Source organism: Aptenodytes patagonicus, chromosome 3, assembly GCF_965638725.1.
Source record: "Aptenodytes patagonicus chromosome 3, bAptPat1.pri.cur, whole genome shotgun sequence".
In the NCBI taxonomy this organism is placed as follows: domain Eukaryota; kingdom Metazoa; phylum Chordata; class Aves; order Sphenisciformes; family Spheniscidae; genus Aptenodytes; species Aptenodytes patagonicus.
The window spans coordinates 124,548,824-124,565,558 of NC_134951.1; the positions used below are offsets into that span (position 1 = coordinate 124,548,824).

The 16,735-nt window shown below is 37.8% G+C and overlaps 1 protein-coding gene across 3 annotated transcripts in view; it reads left to right on the forward strand.

The window, feature by feature from the left end:
* TASP1 (taspase 1) overlaps positions 1-16,525 on the forward strand; it is an 87,383-nt gene extending 70,858 nt beyond the window's left edge. For 2 of the 3 annotated variants that reach the window (XM_076335071.1, XM_076335072.1), the window contains exons 13-14: positions 4,348-4,421; positions 16,358-16,525. In XM_076335071.1, the coding sequence (XP_076191186.1) occupies positions 4,348-4,421; positions 16,358-16,450 (167 nt within the window). In that variant the 3' untranslated portion in view covers positions 16,451-16,525. Of the gene's footprint in view, positions 1-4,347; positions 4,422-9,256; positions 9,324-16,357 lie in introns of those variants that run through there. The other variant, XM_076335074.1, reaches the window with a different exon arrangement.
* Positions 16,526-16,735: the final 210 nt, after the last annotated feature.

Sequence of the window (16,735 nt, forward strand, 5' to 3'; positions counted from 1 at the left end):
GGAAAATCTGTTCAGATAAGTCGCAGTTACTATTTGCATGTGCAGACAACGGGAGTACTTGCTGTTCATATTGAGATCAGCAGAAAACTGTACTTGGCCTCCATCAGTAGCTGACTGATTAAAAAGGCTCTGAGCTTTACAGCCCTTCAGCCCTGCTTATGTCCTAGAAACAAGATCCTCATCTGTCTTGCTGCTTTACGAAGGAACAAGTGTATTACAGTAAACTGTCATGCGGTTTGTCGTAGAGAAAGAGCTAGAAAACTGAATGCTGTAGGCTACTAGCAGAGGTGGGTGGAAATACAACCCACAGACAGTAAAGCCCGTGTTCCTCTTCGAAGGCAGGGATTTGGGACTGGGGGCATATGAATTACTTCAGCATGACACTTGTACCATCTCCTTTCCTGTGGTGCTCCTCAGATGTGGGCATATGTGTCTGGTCATGCTATGTGCTTATGTATTGGGTCTAATATATATTTACGTTATGCTACCAGAATTAAAGTTTTTTTCCTTTGTATAATCCTCCGCTTTATTATTGTTTCCCCAAGTGTTTCATGAATGGCTGTCAGTAGCATTACAGATTTGAAGTAGCTTTCATCTCTTTTAAGATCTGATATGACGCATTTGATCACCTAATTTAACTTTGTGTATTAAGGCAAGTCATAGCATCTCACCTGGTAATTCTTGAATTGCATCATTTCTTTTTAATCTATAGGCTATTGTTTAGAAAGACACCTCACCTTTGTTTTAATTCATTACTGCTTTTGTCCCACTAAATCCTAACATTGTGTCACCAGAGTTTGCGGGCTTACAGCCAGCCTGGAGTAGGAGGCAGAGCGTGTGCTAAGGGTGAGCGGGCAGATACATTCTTAACGGTGGGTTAACCCACACAAACTCCAGAATTTATTGCTGTCTGTTCAGTGACTTCCAGGATGCTAGGGTCAAGGTATTACAGTTGCACGGGATGAAGTGTATGTTCTCTTTCACTTTTGTTCTTGTATTACACCTCGCTGGTTTGCATTACAAGAATCTTTAAATATGACGTACTGCTTTGTCTGTGTTGGTCGGCTTGAGTCTGATCGATTCCCCCCTCCAGTCATTCACTCTAATAAGTAATTTTGCTCATTACAGTTCATACCATTCATGTTTCTCTACCCAACAGTTGACGTTTATGTGTGTTTTTATGCTTTTGGTCATCATCTCATCTTGTCCAAAATACAAAGAACCAGAGATTTGGGAGGTGAATCCTTACAATTCTGGTGATGGTTCTGGGATTATCCTGATGGACAACAGAGGAATTTTGGAAGGCTTGGATGGGAAAAGGTTTTAGAAGTAGCTTTTGTATGTTATATTTTTTGGGGTTATTACTTGAATAGCTTGTCTTTTTGAAGAAGTAGACTATAAAGTAGACTTTGACAATCACCTTACTCTTGTCTTTCAACTATTTGAAAGCCAAGACTGTCTAATCCTGACGCCAGAATCAGGGCATGGGTTGCTAAACATACAGAGAATGTTGCAAGTTTGATTTACAGTTTTCAGATTTAAGAATGGAGTAATTGTGACATTATTGATCTACTGGAAAAGCATCCTACAACATAAATTCTGTCCCTAAAAGGGAGTTAAGAAAATGAAAATACAAGTTTGATTAAATAAGAACAAACAAGATCAACTTAACCTTCAATTTCTTATGTTTGGAAGTGAGAGAAGTATTTCTGTTCATTTAATGTTTGTCATTCATGTAAAAAAACGTGTTCCTATTAAGGAAGATTTGGTATTTTTTCCTCAAAAAATAATTTAAAAAATCCCCATATATCATAAATCATAAGTAAAGACTATTTGTCCATTGATTTTTGGTTTTCTTTCCACTGAAATAAGATTCATGTAGCACAGCTTGTTCTAAAGATATTTTTTCTGTACCACAGAAATTTCCTGCCTTATGGTGTATGCTGAGTTAATGTATAATTAAACATATGTAGTATTTGTGTTGTTTGGATTGAAGATAAGTTGTGTAATACTGAAGAACTCAGTGTATAGAATAATGAAATCTCATGTCTTTATTGCAAGGGTGATCTTATTTATTTATTCATTTATTTATTTAAACTATTGAAACAAATTGCAAGAAAGTGATTTATTAAACGGTTGAAAATATGTGAAATGTCTTCAGATAAATATGTAGTTTAGGTTTTTCATTGTAATTCCAGTACTTGTAACAGCTAGCAATAACCGTGTTTAATGCTAGTACATGCTATCTTTGGTGGGCAATGTAGAAGGAAAAAATTATTAAAAACTTAAAAGAATATGCCTAGAGTTATCAAAGGCAAAGAAATAATATTTTGAGGGTATTTGGCCTGAACTGTTGCCCAGCTTCTCAAAACTGAAAAGATAAGATAAAATTTGTCTCCAAAAAATAAATTATTTCACTTACAGTTGAACCTTTAGGGTGTTAGGGAGGGGTTGGCCTCATCGAATGCGGTTACGTTGCATGGAATATGTTTCACTCTCTGAAAGCTTTTGACTAACCTTTGGCGATATCAGTCATGAATCTATTACGGGGGAGCAAAGCGCATACCTAAATGAAGTTCATTTTTCTTTTATGATGTTATCTACATATCTGTCAGAATCTTCAAGTCTTGCCGGGATTGTCTAAACTTTGATCTTCTACTCTGGGTTAATTGCTATGCAAGGATAAATGGTTCAAAGGATAAGCATACTCAGCATGCTGTGACCTTCGTCAACCATATTAAAGGAACGTGAGGCATAGGAATGAATGAGTTTTAAAACCGTCTAATGATGCTTTTTGCAGTATGTGAAAGTCTCTCTCTGAAGAAATATCTGGAAATAGCTTTTCATGGCATCTTGTGTAATTCATGTAAGACTCCTCCTGTAATCCGAAGGAAAAATTTATACTTCAGTGCAATTTTTTAAACCTTTTACAGTATTCTATGAAACACCCTGAATTCTGATCAGCTACTCTTTCTTTCTTTTTCCCCTTTCCAAATTACGTACTTAATGAACACAAATGAAAATGACTGTGACAGAGAGCAGGAAGAATATAGTGTGGCAATTTATAAAGCTCCACTGGATGGGAGCTAAACACATGAATAATGCGCTCTTTGTCTGAATTTTGTGTTGCAGCTGAGTAGGGGTGTGTGTATATACAAAAATACCTGTGTATGTATCAGGGAATTAAAGATCACCGTCATGGGCTGTTTAAATGATTGATAAATCGGGCCACTTTCAAACTTCAGAACACCACCTCACTGGATTAACCTGCATTAACAATACACGTTAGCTGCAGTTAGTTTTCTTAATCATTATCACTACAAACACAACAGTTAGTCTTTAACATTTATATCCTAAATTAGCTGTGAGTATACAGTACCGGAGAGCTGATGCTGTATAGCTAGTGCTAGAAATCAAGGTGATCAGACCTGAGAGTGTTTTGATGGGGAAGCCAAAATCAAAATGGGCTCATTTCTACTCCCATCTTTCTTTCCTCTCTTACCTTTGGTGCTCCTTACACTCTCCCCAGAGAAAGGGGGTGATTGCATATGCTCTTGATGTAATTCAGCATACTTTTGGGACCAGGTCTTACTCTAATTTTGCCAGGCATCTTTCTTGCTTATTGTGCAGTGTTTTTCTGCTTCCATCGGACATCTCTCCTGCTTCTTCTGCAGGATTATTTTATTCACCAGATGTCTTTCCTGCCTGCTCTGTATCTTCAGTTCTCATCTTGCAGACTTTACTACTTCTGCATGTTTTCCTGTATTCTACTTGTGCAGCTAAACCACAAATCTCCATTTACCCATTGTTAGTTACATATTATGTATATATTTATGCTCTGTTCTGTGGAAAAAAATGCTTGTTACTGGTTATTTTGTTGATAGTGTTAACAATTCTACAGAATCCTTGTATGCCATCTGGTTTTATGCTATTGTAGTGTGCTTATGTCTGGGTTCGAGGCAAGCAAATGCAAATTATGTCTGCTTCTACTTTATGGGTGGAATAGGCCTCTGCTTTAAAAGTTGGTCCTATCTTTTAACTGTAGTTGCAGCTGATGTATTTCTCATCTTGGAGGCTCCATATTGTTGAAGTAATGTTCTCATTCTGGGTATTAGTTCTGCAGTGTGTGACTGCAAATAGTGCAGGAAAACCTTGTTTGTTTGCTAGCTGTTTCTTTTGAGATTGAATTATTCTGGTAAGTAGTTTTTGTTCTTTAAGTTTGTTTTTTGTCCTTTCCCAAACTATATTTTAAGCTATATTTGTTTCGCAAGATTCCAGTCTTGTTAAATTACATCTTAAATTTTAAACCAACGCATTTTTTGTGACTTCTTGCATTTTCCTTTATAGTGGAATTTCTGTGGAGCCATACAACAGAGAGCATGTGTGTAGGATATATGTCTGCACAGGATGGCAAAGCTAAGGTAAGCCATGAGGAATAGGTTGTAATACAGTAGAAGTGAGTGCAGAAGCTAAGGAGAATATGAAATAATGATAATGAAATATATCAGAAATTTCTATCTTTAAGAGAATGGAAAAAGTAATGGGTGCATAAGCAGGGAAATGTATCTATCGATTGGGCATTTCTAATTTTTTTTTTTTTTTTTTTAATTGCAGCAGTTAACAAACCTACATGCAGCAGTTAGTAAACCTACACTAACATATGTACTATGTCAGGAAAAGGTGCCACAAACACATGTCCATTCCCTCTGCTGACAGTAATTGTATTTGAATAACTTTATCCAGCTTGATTCAGTTATACTGGCTATTTAGGGTGGTACGGTATTTTTCTGTGGGCATGTCTTCCTTCAGATAAAGCAATTGCACCATCAAGGAAGAAGGGAGAGGATATAAAACAAACTTCATGCTAGTTCCTAGAATAGCCTCTGTGATAAATAACTTGGATATTAACATCCATGTTTTCAGTTTTTTGGGGCCTAATCATAATTTTTTTTTTTTTGAATGAGAGAAATAATATGTTAAAATTGAGTTTAGCAATGGAAACTGGAAAAGTCCTTAACATCAAGATCAAGGAGTAGGGATTAACCAAGAAGATGAGCGACCTCTTCCTATTCTTAGGAATATAGCATTGAAGGAAGAAAAAGGCAGGTACTGCGATGTAGCAACTACAGCATTTAGAAGAGGTGTTTGGACAATGAGAATGAACATGGGAGAAGCTGCAAGCAGAGGCAGAATCATAATTCCTGTAGACTTTTATACATGTACAGCCATAAATATTCAAGACTGACTGTGAACAATGAGAACTAGTTAAAGGAAGTGACAAAAGTGGGGTAAGAGGTAGAATAAGAAGGCGTTCCGATACAGCTAAAATAATGGGTGAGGCAGGAGTGTTTACTGGAATACTTGCCTGTATTAAAGAAGATGACAGCCAACAAGTTTATGCCAGCAGATAAGAGCAAGAAAGACACCCAGCATTTTGATGGAAGGATGAATATTAAAGCCTGGAAAAGGAAAGAATTTGAGGGCCTGGATTTGTTGGCTCTCTCCAGAAATGCCTGCTTGTGTATCTGCTGAAGAAGAAAGTTTAGTCATTGGCAATGGAGGGGGAGAGGACTACAAACCCCAAATCTTTCTCTCTCTCTCTCTTTTTTTTTTTCCTTTTCTTTTTTCTGTGTTTCATTTGAGAGAGAATACAAAGGAGGATGTGAGCAAGATAATAAAAGAACGTGCAAAAGAAGGAAATTGACATCAGATATTTTAAACAGCAAGAATGGTGTAACGTGCTGGTTGTAGCACTGGGAATGGATGAGTTCATCCTCAAGGAGTAAAACGTATAGACAGAAATACAAGAATGCCCCAGAAGGAGGAGGAAGATAAAAAGCAGCTGGTGAAGGAAGTGCTGGTAGAGGTGTTAGTGAAGTACTCATTTTCATGACTTATGTAGAGTTCTTTCCAGTTAATTATCCATGGAATAGAGTGTGGTTTTACTTGTTTTCTTAATATTTATTTCAGATTTATTAGAAAAGAGTCTAAACTCAAGCTAAAATCTCAGGCTGAGCTGAGTGAAACTAAAGCAAGCTCAGCTGCAGATGTTCTAGTATTCGCTAGTTAGTTTTAAAATCATTATCTTGTATTCACAGTGAAAGAGGGAGAATTATTAGAATGCGCGATGTTAAATCATTCCAGTGTGCACACCTGCCTCTGGCTTACACTGCAAGGCTCAAAATATTATTGTTTCTTCCTGGTAGTGTCTGTCTAATTAATAAATAAATGCTAAATATGAAATCTGTCTGGTAATGAGTACTAGCATGACAGTGCCATGCCCAGAGATGTTTTCCTACTCACAGTTGCAACATTTGACATCTGGTGTGCATTGTTTTCATACTGCTGGTAAATTCTCCAGCTGGTAATCTTGATTGCGCTGACAGACACAGCTGCCCTTCTTGGTTCACTTTTAAATTATGTTTTTGACCTTCATTGAAGAGTTAATCCCCCTCCCTTTCTTCCTCCTTTGAGTCTGTGGCCACAAATGCTTTCCAGAGAAAAACCACAAATGCTTTTGCTGCTGACTTCTATTGATCAAAAAAAGTCTTCTGTCATAAAAGCTGGAATTTTATTCTGCTACAACTAGGACTAAGTTGTAGATGGAAAACGGGGCTTGAAATAGAACACAATGTATTGCAAGGAAAAAAAAAAAATCCCTTTAATAGAGTAACTGTTCCGGTACGATTAATTTTGAGTGCTTGCCATGAAAGAAAAATGGTGTAAGAATTCATAAAAGTACAAAATATCACTTGTTTATGAGTACCATAGCAAAATGATCAGGCAGCGGCTTGTAAGGAAACCTCTTGCTTTCCTGTTTTTCTAGGGTGGTAAAGAGCTTCAGATTTTATTTCTTTCATCAGTCTAGGACTCAAGTTTTATTTTTAAACCAAGGGGTTGTCACAGTGGCTGATTTTGGGCTGGTTCAATTTAATGAACATGAAAACATATTTTTATAGCAAGACTTCTAGAAAGTGAGAAGGTTTTTAAGTGTCTACTGTTATGAATTAGACTAATATTAGAATCATAATTATATAAAGGGTACATACTAAGGAAAAAAAAGGATCCTGCTTTAGAATCTCAGTGTGATTCTTTGTGCATTGGAGGTTAATGCATTTCATAATAGGACCTAGCAAATGGTGGTTCTGAACCCCAGACGAAGGTTGTGGAGATATAGGAGGCCTTTCTTACGAGGCAAACACTTAGACACTTGTAAGCTAGATACCAGCTCACCTGCAGACACTGGTATGCTCGAGAGGTGGAAACATACTCAACCAATTAACTATCAGCGACTCCTTAAAAGAACAGTGGGACAGGAAAGCGGAATTGGAGACTTGAAGTGGTTTGTACATCCTGACCTGCCGGTGCGTCTGGCTTTTAGCACTGTGAGCTCTCCAAGTACTGATTTGGAAGTATCCTTGCAACAGGGGTTTACTTCCTCCCGATTTAGAAAAGACTGGGTTTTACAGCCATCCACTCACCTCCAAACTAGACTGCCTGAATGCTGACTTGCCAGCCTAAATGTATAAAATGGCTGAGCCTGCAAGAGCTGTGGAACAATTTTGCACTGTGACAAATAATTGTTTGATTTAAAGCATACTTTCTGGAAAGGTGTCCAGTCTTTTTTTGGAAAACCAGTTGCCTGGAAAAGTCACTGTTTCCTGTTGAATGTTGGTTTAAAGTGTTTGGTTGAACGTTGCTTTAAAAATACTGTGGAGGCTTGCCAGGTGAACTAAGTTCACACCTTATCGCTGACACAATCATCTCTGGTTGCATGTCCTATTACTTGCCTTTAGATCTCGCTCAGCACTGAAAAAGTATTTCAGCTCCTCCACCACTGATAGCCCTGGCAATGTCATCTTCACTACCTGCGTAGTGGATCTCTCATTGACTTCCCTCTGATTCTTATGCCCTTGAACCCTTACATCACGGCCACAAGCAGCTGATCAAAGCATATCCTTGCTGGTTCAACTAGTCGTCTTTGTTTCTTGTCATCCCTCTTGACATGAGCAGTTTTGTAATCACTCGGTGCCAGTGTTTGTCACATACTGGATGTGGAAGGAAACAAACTTTTTGTCTGAACAAAAGTCTGTTTGGCTGTTTTATATGCTTCTTGGAACTAACCTATACCACCTGTTACTACAACTTATCCAGGCTGGTGCCTGGGAACCTCAGCTATGATGAGCTTAAGGGACAGATATATTCTGTTTTAGAAGTTGCCAGTCCCAGACTTCCTTCCTGAAACAATGCCATGACAGATTGTTTCAATATTAGGCCTGTTTTTTGGGAAGATGAATGGACTTCCCGAGATCTCCTGAAGCAAGTTCCTGCACTGTCATTTATATGATGGTAGAATTGTCATATAAGCTGACACTCAACTATTTCTACCCATTAGTGAGGCTGTTAGAATATTTGAGACTGCTGTGGAAGTTTCTGGCCGTGGTCATGAGAATAGATAGAAAATATTAGTCAGTGGACTTCCTCTGCACCTACCCGGCTCCTTTTGTAGCAGTAATTGCTGCATCAGCAAAGGTTAAGACTTCTAGATTGAAGGACTGGGAGATTAAATATCTTCATAAACTGAGGAGGTATGTTTTTGATTTTTTGTTATTGTGATGTTGACTCATGAATTACTTGATATGAATTCAAGATCTTCGATAAGCAGTTAGCTCTCTTGGATTTCCTGCCCAAACTTTCTTCTCTTTCTGAGACACTTGTCTTCAGAATAACCTTCCAGATGTTTTTTTTTATGGATCCATAATAGATCCAACAGCTGATCATAGCATCAGCTAAGAAGGTCATCCTGTTTCCGGAGCTGTGCCCTCTTTAAAGATACTCTGGCAGCTTTCAATTAATCAGTTCCAATTTTCCTGAACTGATTAGGTTACATTCTGAGAACTTAAGCAATTGTGTTGTCACCATTGTGAAAATAGCTCTATTCTATTGACTACAGTGTTGCTTCTTGGAGCTCTGTCCATACTGTCGCAGGCGACGTGCAATATTTGAGATCTTAATGGTTGGTGTAGCATTTGGTAGAGGAGTGTAAGCGTCAGTTTGCATGAAGGGCTTTGAGACCTTCTGCCACGTAATTTGGGGGGCAGGGGAATAAGTCCTTGATTTCACCCATAATGTGATTTTAGATGTAAATGGAGAACAGGAAGGAAAGGAGGTTAGTAGGTAGGTTACAAGTTAATTGACTCCTCTTAGTTACATAGTCTTCATATTTTCTTATTCCTTCTCTGCTTGCCCAATGGAGGACGCTGCAAAGGAAAAGAATTTCTTCAATCTCAAATGACAGTGCAACGTATGCCTGCAATGTGAATTCACATACCAACTGCATCTCTTGAAGGTTCTGGTTATGGGTAGGCAGCCTTTCTTTGATTCCATGTTGTGTATCTGTGCATAATCAAGCAGGGGCCCTTTTATCTCAGGCAGGGTCTGCAGAGTATTTGTTCACTCGAGGCCCGCGGTATTCTGTGTGCAGAAAGTATAAGTGGGCAGGATGTGCCACAGAACTCCTTTTTTCCTGGATCTCCCAAGTTTCTTATATTATCTTAGTGATTTAGAGTAGTTGGTGGTGGATGATGTTTTTGCTTGAAAATAGGTACTTCCTCACTGTGTTTTCAGTCATGTTTGAAGTCCGAGTGCTTTATTTCCAGTGAAAAATCCAATCTCAGTATCAACAATGTGCAATGTGTCCTGTGTTATGTGTAGGTATTTGAAATAATTTGTCACCTCAGTATGGGTCTTAGTAGGTATACATTTACTGTATGATCTGTGTATAAATGTTGCTAACTTTTGCTATTATTGTAAATGTTGCAATCCTTTTGAGATACTCTTCATAGGTTTTAGTTTTTGTAACAGCTAGATGACATAGACAATGAACTTCTAAAAATCTAGTTGTAATATTGAATGTAATCCAATTCAGTTGCCAGATTAAACCTCTCTTTGGCAGATGCTCAGTTTGTATAACACGAATTACTAAGCTTTATGATATGGCAGGTTTTAATATTGCAAAGCTATATATGCCATTCCTTCCATTTTCTCATGAACCAAATTCAAATTCCTTTGCAAGATACAGGGTAACAGTAGGGAGAGTGTTGCGTATTGCTGTGTTTGAAAACATCCATCAGCAACACCTGCTGTCTACACCAAATGCTGTAGTTGCCATATGCAAACAGAAACTTATCTTTGACACTTAATTTCATTTTCCAGTATGAGGAGACATAGTGGATAGGGACACCATTGCCAGTTCACTTTTCCAGTTGAGATGTTAGGTGTCGGAATCAGATTTATTCACCTTTACTAACACTGTAAAATTTAACAAAATTACTTCCCTCTACGTTTGAAGTGATACATACGACAAACACTGATTGTAGTGATTGTTGTTGGTTTTCTGATGATGGGCTTCAGTATTTTACTTTGTGAGTAAAAGGTCTGTGAAAGCCCTTTGTCAGGAGAAGGGCAGTTATCCAGTGCTCATTGGGTGAAGAAATACATCTTGGAAGGATCCTAATTCTAATTTGAAAATTAGTGGAAAAATTTACTGAGCCTGTTTAGTTAACAGAAATACTATGTCAAATAATTCAGTCATTCATTTCAGACTACAGAGGACAGTCTTTTAACTTCATGAGACAGGAAAAGTACATGTCACTTATACTTTTTTTTTTTCTTTCTTTAATCGGCACTCTTGTCTGGAGACTGGGGAATCAGTCAAATTTTCACTTGAAAAGAACTCTGTGCATACAGTAGAGCATCCAGTTCTCTCATAAAAATAAGGTATTTATATTTGTTGGAAATAACCTTCAGTGCTAATATACCAGTTAAAATATTTGGCTCGTAGACCTTCATGGAAATTATGGGCTCTGAGATGGGAAGATAAATTCAGGTTTTTGGGTTGAGTTCTTGTATAAAGCCAGTAGTTCTGGAACTCTCCTTGTATTTGGCCGACGTATTTTAGAATGGAGTAGAGACGATGGGATTATGTATCCAGGTATGCAAATATAAACGCAATAACCCAATTTAGCACCTGCAATTCAGAATGGTAAAAATCACATTTTAAGATATATGGCAGTATTTTAGAATACCTCTACAAAAGCCTGGGGCGCTGAGCTGAACAGATGATTGGTTGGTACATGGCTTTAGACTGTCTAAATACATGTATGAATGATTTAGAGAGATTAAAATGCTTTCGTTTTGAACTTTCTTAAAATTTGATTTTTTTTTCTAATGCTATTAGAAAATAATAATAATGTTTAATAAAACATTTTATTAATGTTTTTAGATACATAAATAGTGTACAGTAATATACTTAACCCACAGAATGAATTTGAGCTTGGAAAACCGTTAGCTTCCTAAGCAACCTGTATGTAGAATCAGTGTTTTCAGTGCCTGAGAGCCAGAAGCATGCCATCAGTATGTCTGTCTTTCTGTCTTTTGCCCACAAGGACAATCATTCTGGAGCCCCGCTTCTGCGCGCCCCCCCCCCCCCCCCCCCCCCCTTTTATGTTTCTTTTTTAAGATTTCACCAAATGAGTTGCGCATGGGATATTCTGATAGCAGCAGTTGCCAGTATTTTGCAGGGCACCTTCTCCTGTCATGTGGCAGGTGTACATTCAAACCATGTTGGAGGAAAGCTCCCCAGGAGACAGGGCAGCAGAGGATGGCTATTGCTGCCAAAATGGGGTATTACTGCCTCGAAAATAAATTGAGAATAGGTGGCCAGATGGTTCTCATGATGGAAGCGTGTACCCAGCTAGAAAGCTTGTAGACCTCTGAGTGATTCTGAATTTCTAAAGAACATATGGGTTTGGTGGTACTTTTCTTTGAGGAGTAAGGTGGTAGAAAGCAATTTCATTAAGTATATGATGTCCTTGGTCTTTCATTGTATTTCATCTCAATAGGGTAATGAATGGAAAAAGTTTGTTTTATAAATTATTCTGTCTAAAGCACATCCTGAGCGTGTAATAAGAAAGCTAAACACACGAACCACTCCCTAGATTTGCTTAAGAACTGAATGTGCTGCCATCTGGTAGTTGTACTCTGTCCTCTTGGCAGCATTTGATTGACTTCAGTTTTCTCATGCAGCACTGTCTGTCTTTTGGCTTAAACTTTATATTCATTTTACATGGTATTTATGCTTTTAATGAAAAAAAAAAAAGGAAGCTGTTGTGACAAACTAATACTTTTATGTGAATAAAAGGAGGAGACTAGCTTTTTAAATCCTAAAGAAAAATCTTTTTGTTATTAATTGGTCTCAGGGTTGTTTCGGAATCTTTGTCTATGAGACATGAAGTAAAGTAAGTCTTGGCACAACTTGTATTTATTTTTATTTTTTTTTAAAGGTATACTAAAAATACATAACTTGAAAAGTAGATCAAGTGTTCATGACAGAAAGATGAAACCTTATATTGTCCCTGTAGCAGTTAACACTTACTCTGGGGCAGAAAGACCTATTAGTTTTGGACTTGAAGGGTGGTGGGAAACTTTCCAGCGTGCGTCAAAAGGGACTGAGAGATAGTAACGTTCCACGGGCAGTGTCTGCAGCACTGGGGTTGGGGGAGTTGGTTGCTCCGTGGGTTTGGTTTGGTTAGGGGGGAAAGAGGGAGACGTTGTGTGTTTGGATGGCAATTACATGGAGCAAGAATCAGTGTCTGAAGGTTGGTTGGCTTGTCTGTGCTTTATGGAGGGGTGGGAAGCAAAATCAAGTATTTCATCTAGCATTTACCTTTTTTCCTTTTGAACTGTGGGCACGAGGTTCCTCCTTTAAGCTGCAGACAAAGATCTGTGGTGACTAACTGGTTTCCTAGCTGTCAGGACCTCTGCTCCTACTAGGCCCTCACCAACCTCACTTTTCTCTAGGAAAGCAAATCAAATCAGAATATTCTCAGGGACAGTAAAATTTCTATTTATGGAGCTGAAGATATGGATAGCCCTGTCGTTCTTAATCTACCTTTCCTTGGCATACGGTTTCCTCAAAGAGAGGCTTCCATGAAGCCGAGTGGAGGATTAATTCAGGAAAACTTTTTCTTTTCCTGTTTTTGTGCTCCCAGGCACAATTTCCCCCAGATGTGGGTTCATTCAACTTGTAAAGCTGATGGACTAATCGAATTCAATTAAAAGCTTTCCAGTGTTGTTCTTTTTTGTTTGCTTTTTATTTTTATGTTTTAAAAATCTAAACCTAATCCCCTGTACAATCTGGACTTAATGTAAAATATGATGTTGGGATATAAAAATGTAACAAACTGTACAAATAAGTTCTGTGGTTGCATTTAAAAATATTAAATGTTCTTTGATCTTTCTTTTTATTTACTAGAGTTTGTTCTTATGGCTAAGAACAAGGGAGATATAATTGTAAGAATTAACTTGGGAGTTTATCTGAAGTTGTCTTGACATGGCAATGTTATCCTTTCATATTACTTATTAGATAACATTTTAAACACTGTCATCTTAGATCTGTCTCGTTTTTGTTCTACATAAGGCAGCCATTGGTGAAAGTAATAAGTAGTGTAAAACAGCATCTGTATTTGCTCTGTCATACAAAGTATGCAAAGAAACAGGATGCAAGTAAAGGCTTTAAGAAAGATTTTGTTATATGTGGTTTGGGTGTTTCTGTAAATGGAAATGTACAGATGCTAGTGTATAGTGGCTTGGGGTCTTTTGTATGGGAAATATGTTCTTCCTTTTATAGGAAATGAGTTTTTGTATAGGAAATGTGTTTTGGACAGCTATTTAAGCATAGCTACTTGGTAACGTATTGATAGATACTGACTATCTGCTTATCCCCTCTTGTATACTTGCTCAAAAACTTACTAGGATATCATGCTTAACTAACTTTTAAAAATAACAGGATCTATAAATTTTATGTGGATTCAATGAAGCCTCACAGTTTGCTCCTGCAATTACATAAGGGTCCATTAGGCATTTATCTCTGGGTTGTGGGATAAGTCAAGCCTATGCAAAAGGTTAATTCATAACTTGGGTCTGGGTCGGAAAACTAATTTACACAGATCAGGTCTGTTGTTGTTATAATGAAAAAAATTGATTATAAGATTCATGATAATCATGATAGTGCTAATATTTCTTCTGTTTCAGTAACAACCTTCCTCTCTTAGGCCTCTTGGCAGCATCCTTGGGCCTCTGTGCTTTTTATTGTATTGCTACAATGATCTGCTAATAATTCTGACTGATCACCGTATAAGCAATCTCACTTATAAATTTTGCCTGCCTTAGAGCTGACCACTGGTTTGCTTTGATTGCGGTATCTCACTAAACAATCAGTGGCATTCTTCCACTGAGGAACAATGCTGCTTTTACACTGTCATCCGATCCCACTTTTCATTTAGAAATTTTCACAGACCTGGAAAAATGTCTTGGGACTGTCAGTCATAAAATAAAAAATATCCTTCTTCTGCTTGTTTTTCTTCCTTCCCCCCCCCCCCCCCCCCCCCCCCCTTTTCTTTAAACTTACAAAATAACATCTCCAAAAATTGTCAGTTACATTTTGGGGGAAACTGTAACAGATTTGAAAAGAATCTTTTCTTCTTGAAGTGGTAAATCACAGTTGTAACCAAAATTGTTCTGAAAGTAGGAAGATGTTCATATATCAAGCAGGAAGGCCAGAGATCAAAGTTTTAGCAGTAAAATGAAAACCTTTAAATGTTTTTAATTAAATCTCATTCTGTAATTTAACTGAAAACAAGACCACCTAAGAGCAGACACCAGGATACCCTTATCAAGAAAGGAATGAAAAGAAGCTGCCTCTGAGATACAAAATGTCTCTTCGATGCAATGAGTTGTGGTTACAGTCTCAAATCACTTTCTGCTCAGTTGATGCAAGTTATTCTTACTGAACTTCTACAGCTATACTTTTTGTCACAAGCCATTGCCTCATTGCAAGTTACACATTTTGCAGCACTTAAATCTTTTAAATGAGATAATGTATGTACAAAAACTTAAATATGTAGTTGGCTGCACTTACAGGAAGCTGTAATTTCTAAATGCCAGCAACTTCTGTGTTGTGAGCTTTATATCGTAGTACGAATCATTTCTGGTTCCTAATTTAATAATTGTTTAAGCGTTATATTATCTGAGCATTAATGAATCACTTCGTGAAACTTGTAGCTCATGAGGGGAATGAAGGCCAGCGCTCCTGCTTCGGTGGGAGGGATGGCTGGAGCGTAGCTTGAGCTGGTGAGTCCCTGCCATTGCCACTTTCTGCCTCAAGGCTGTGAAATGCTGTTATCAGCCCTCTTGCATTTTGGAGGTCTGCTAAGGCTCTTTTTAATGTTTTACCAGAGCCCGCTCAGCAGCTCCGAAAGCAGGAAAGAGTAAAGTTTGTAGAAACACGCTTCTGACTCCTTCTGTTGTTCTCTTTAAACACTGCTTTAGCCACTTGGTAAAAGCAGATCGATATATCTGTAAATAGCTCTTGCTGTAGCTCAAAATCAACAGTGTGGATGAAAACATAAGCAGTTTTCACAGTATAAAAACGTGTGCAAGGGGGGGGAAAAACCGTCATTACTTTTAGAAATACGTCAAAGTATCTTTTCATAAGTGAATACTTTTGCCCATCAGTAATAAAATGCACCTCAGAATGTAAAGGATCTTTAACAGATTTTCAGTGTCACTGAGTTACAATAGAGTTATAAGCTGAAGTTTTGTGTACACAAACACACGCGCCCACTTTCTGGCTTTTACTTTCTGGCTGAAATATTACAGAGCCATCTCAAAGGCCTGCTTTTAAAACTTCTTCATGGAAAAGATGCCTGTTGACAGAAACACAATTGCTCTTTGGGTCCGTTTATTTGACAGTTGGCAACAAACATTTTAGAGGAAGTCTTTGGGGTTTTTTTAGGTGGACAAGTAGGTATTTTATGCAGAGGAATTTCTTCTTTGCATCCTGATCATTGCAGTTGCCTTATGCTCTGAAGTGTTAGTTTATCTCTGTCAAATAGTTTATTGTGTCTAAGATTTCTCTAAGGTATATTTCAGTATGCAGCACTAAACATTTTTGAATCTCCCTAAGAAATAGACTTACAAACCATGGAATGCCACAGTTATTCTTCTTTTGTCTTCATGCTGGATATTCCTTTCTTCTGCTTCCAGTGCACTGGGTCATCCAGTTTACCTTTTCTACACATCTGTCATGGTCCTTCTCTTCATGCGTTAAACATTAACACAACCAAAATAAAAAAAAGAATCCCAGTTGTTTGCAGCTTTTCAAGTTACTTTGTAGTTTGCCCTCAGAATTCAGTGATGGAACAGCTTAATTGTCCAATACTTACAAGCTTGCTTTGTGTCCTGCATAATTTTGCCTCTCTTCTCACTTGGTAATACTCTCTTGGCTTTTCTACAGACTCACATTTCAAGACTTCCTCCTGGAGCCGTGGCAGGACAGTCCGTGGCAATAGAAGGAGGAGTTTGCCGGCTGGAGAGTCCAGAAAGCTGAACAGCTGATTCCTCACTTCATTGCAAAGAATGTGAATGATGTTTTGTACAAAAAAGTTTTTTTGTGTTTTAACAGATGTTGGAAATTCTACTCTTGTTTTATACCCCGTATTGCAACCATGTGCACCATAACTTGAGACAAGTGCTGCTGTAGTTTATGTTCTCACTCTGTGAATGGGGGTGTGTGCATGTTCATTTTTTCCCTAATAAAATAGGAACTCTTCCCAGTTGTGCAAAGATTATGTATGATTAATGATTGCGTTTTCATTGTTTTATGTTTGAAAAA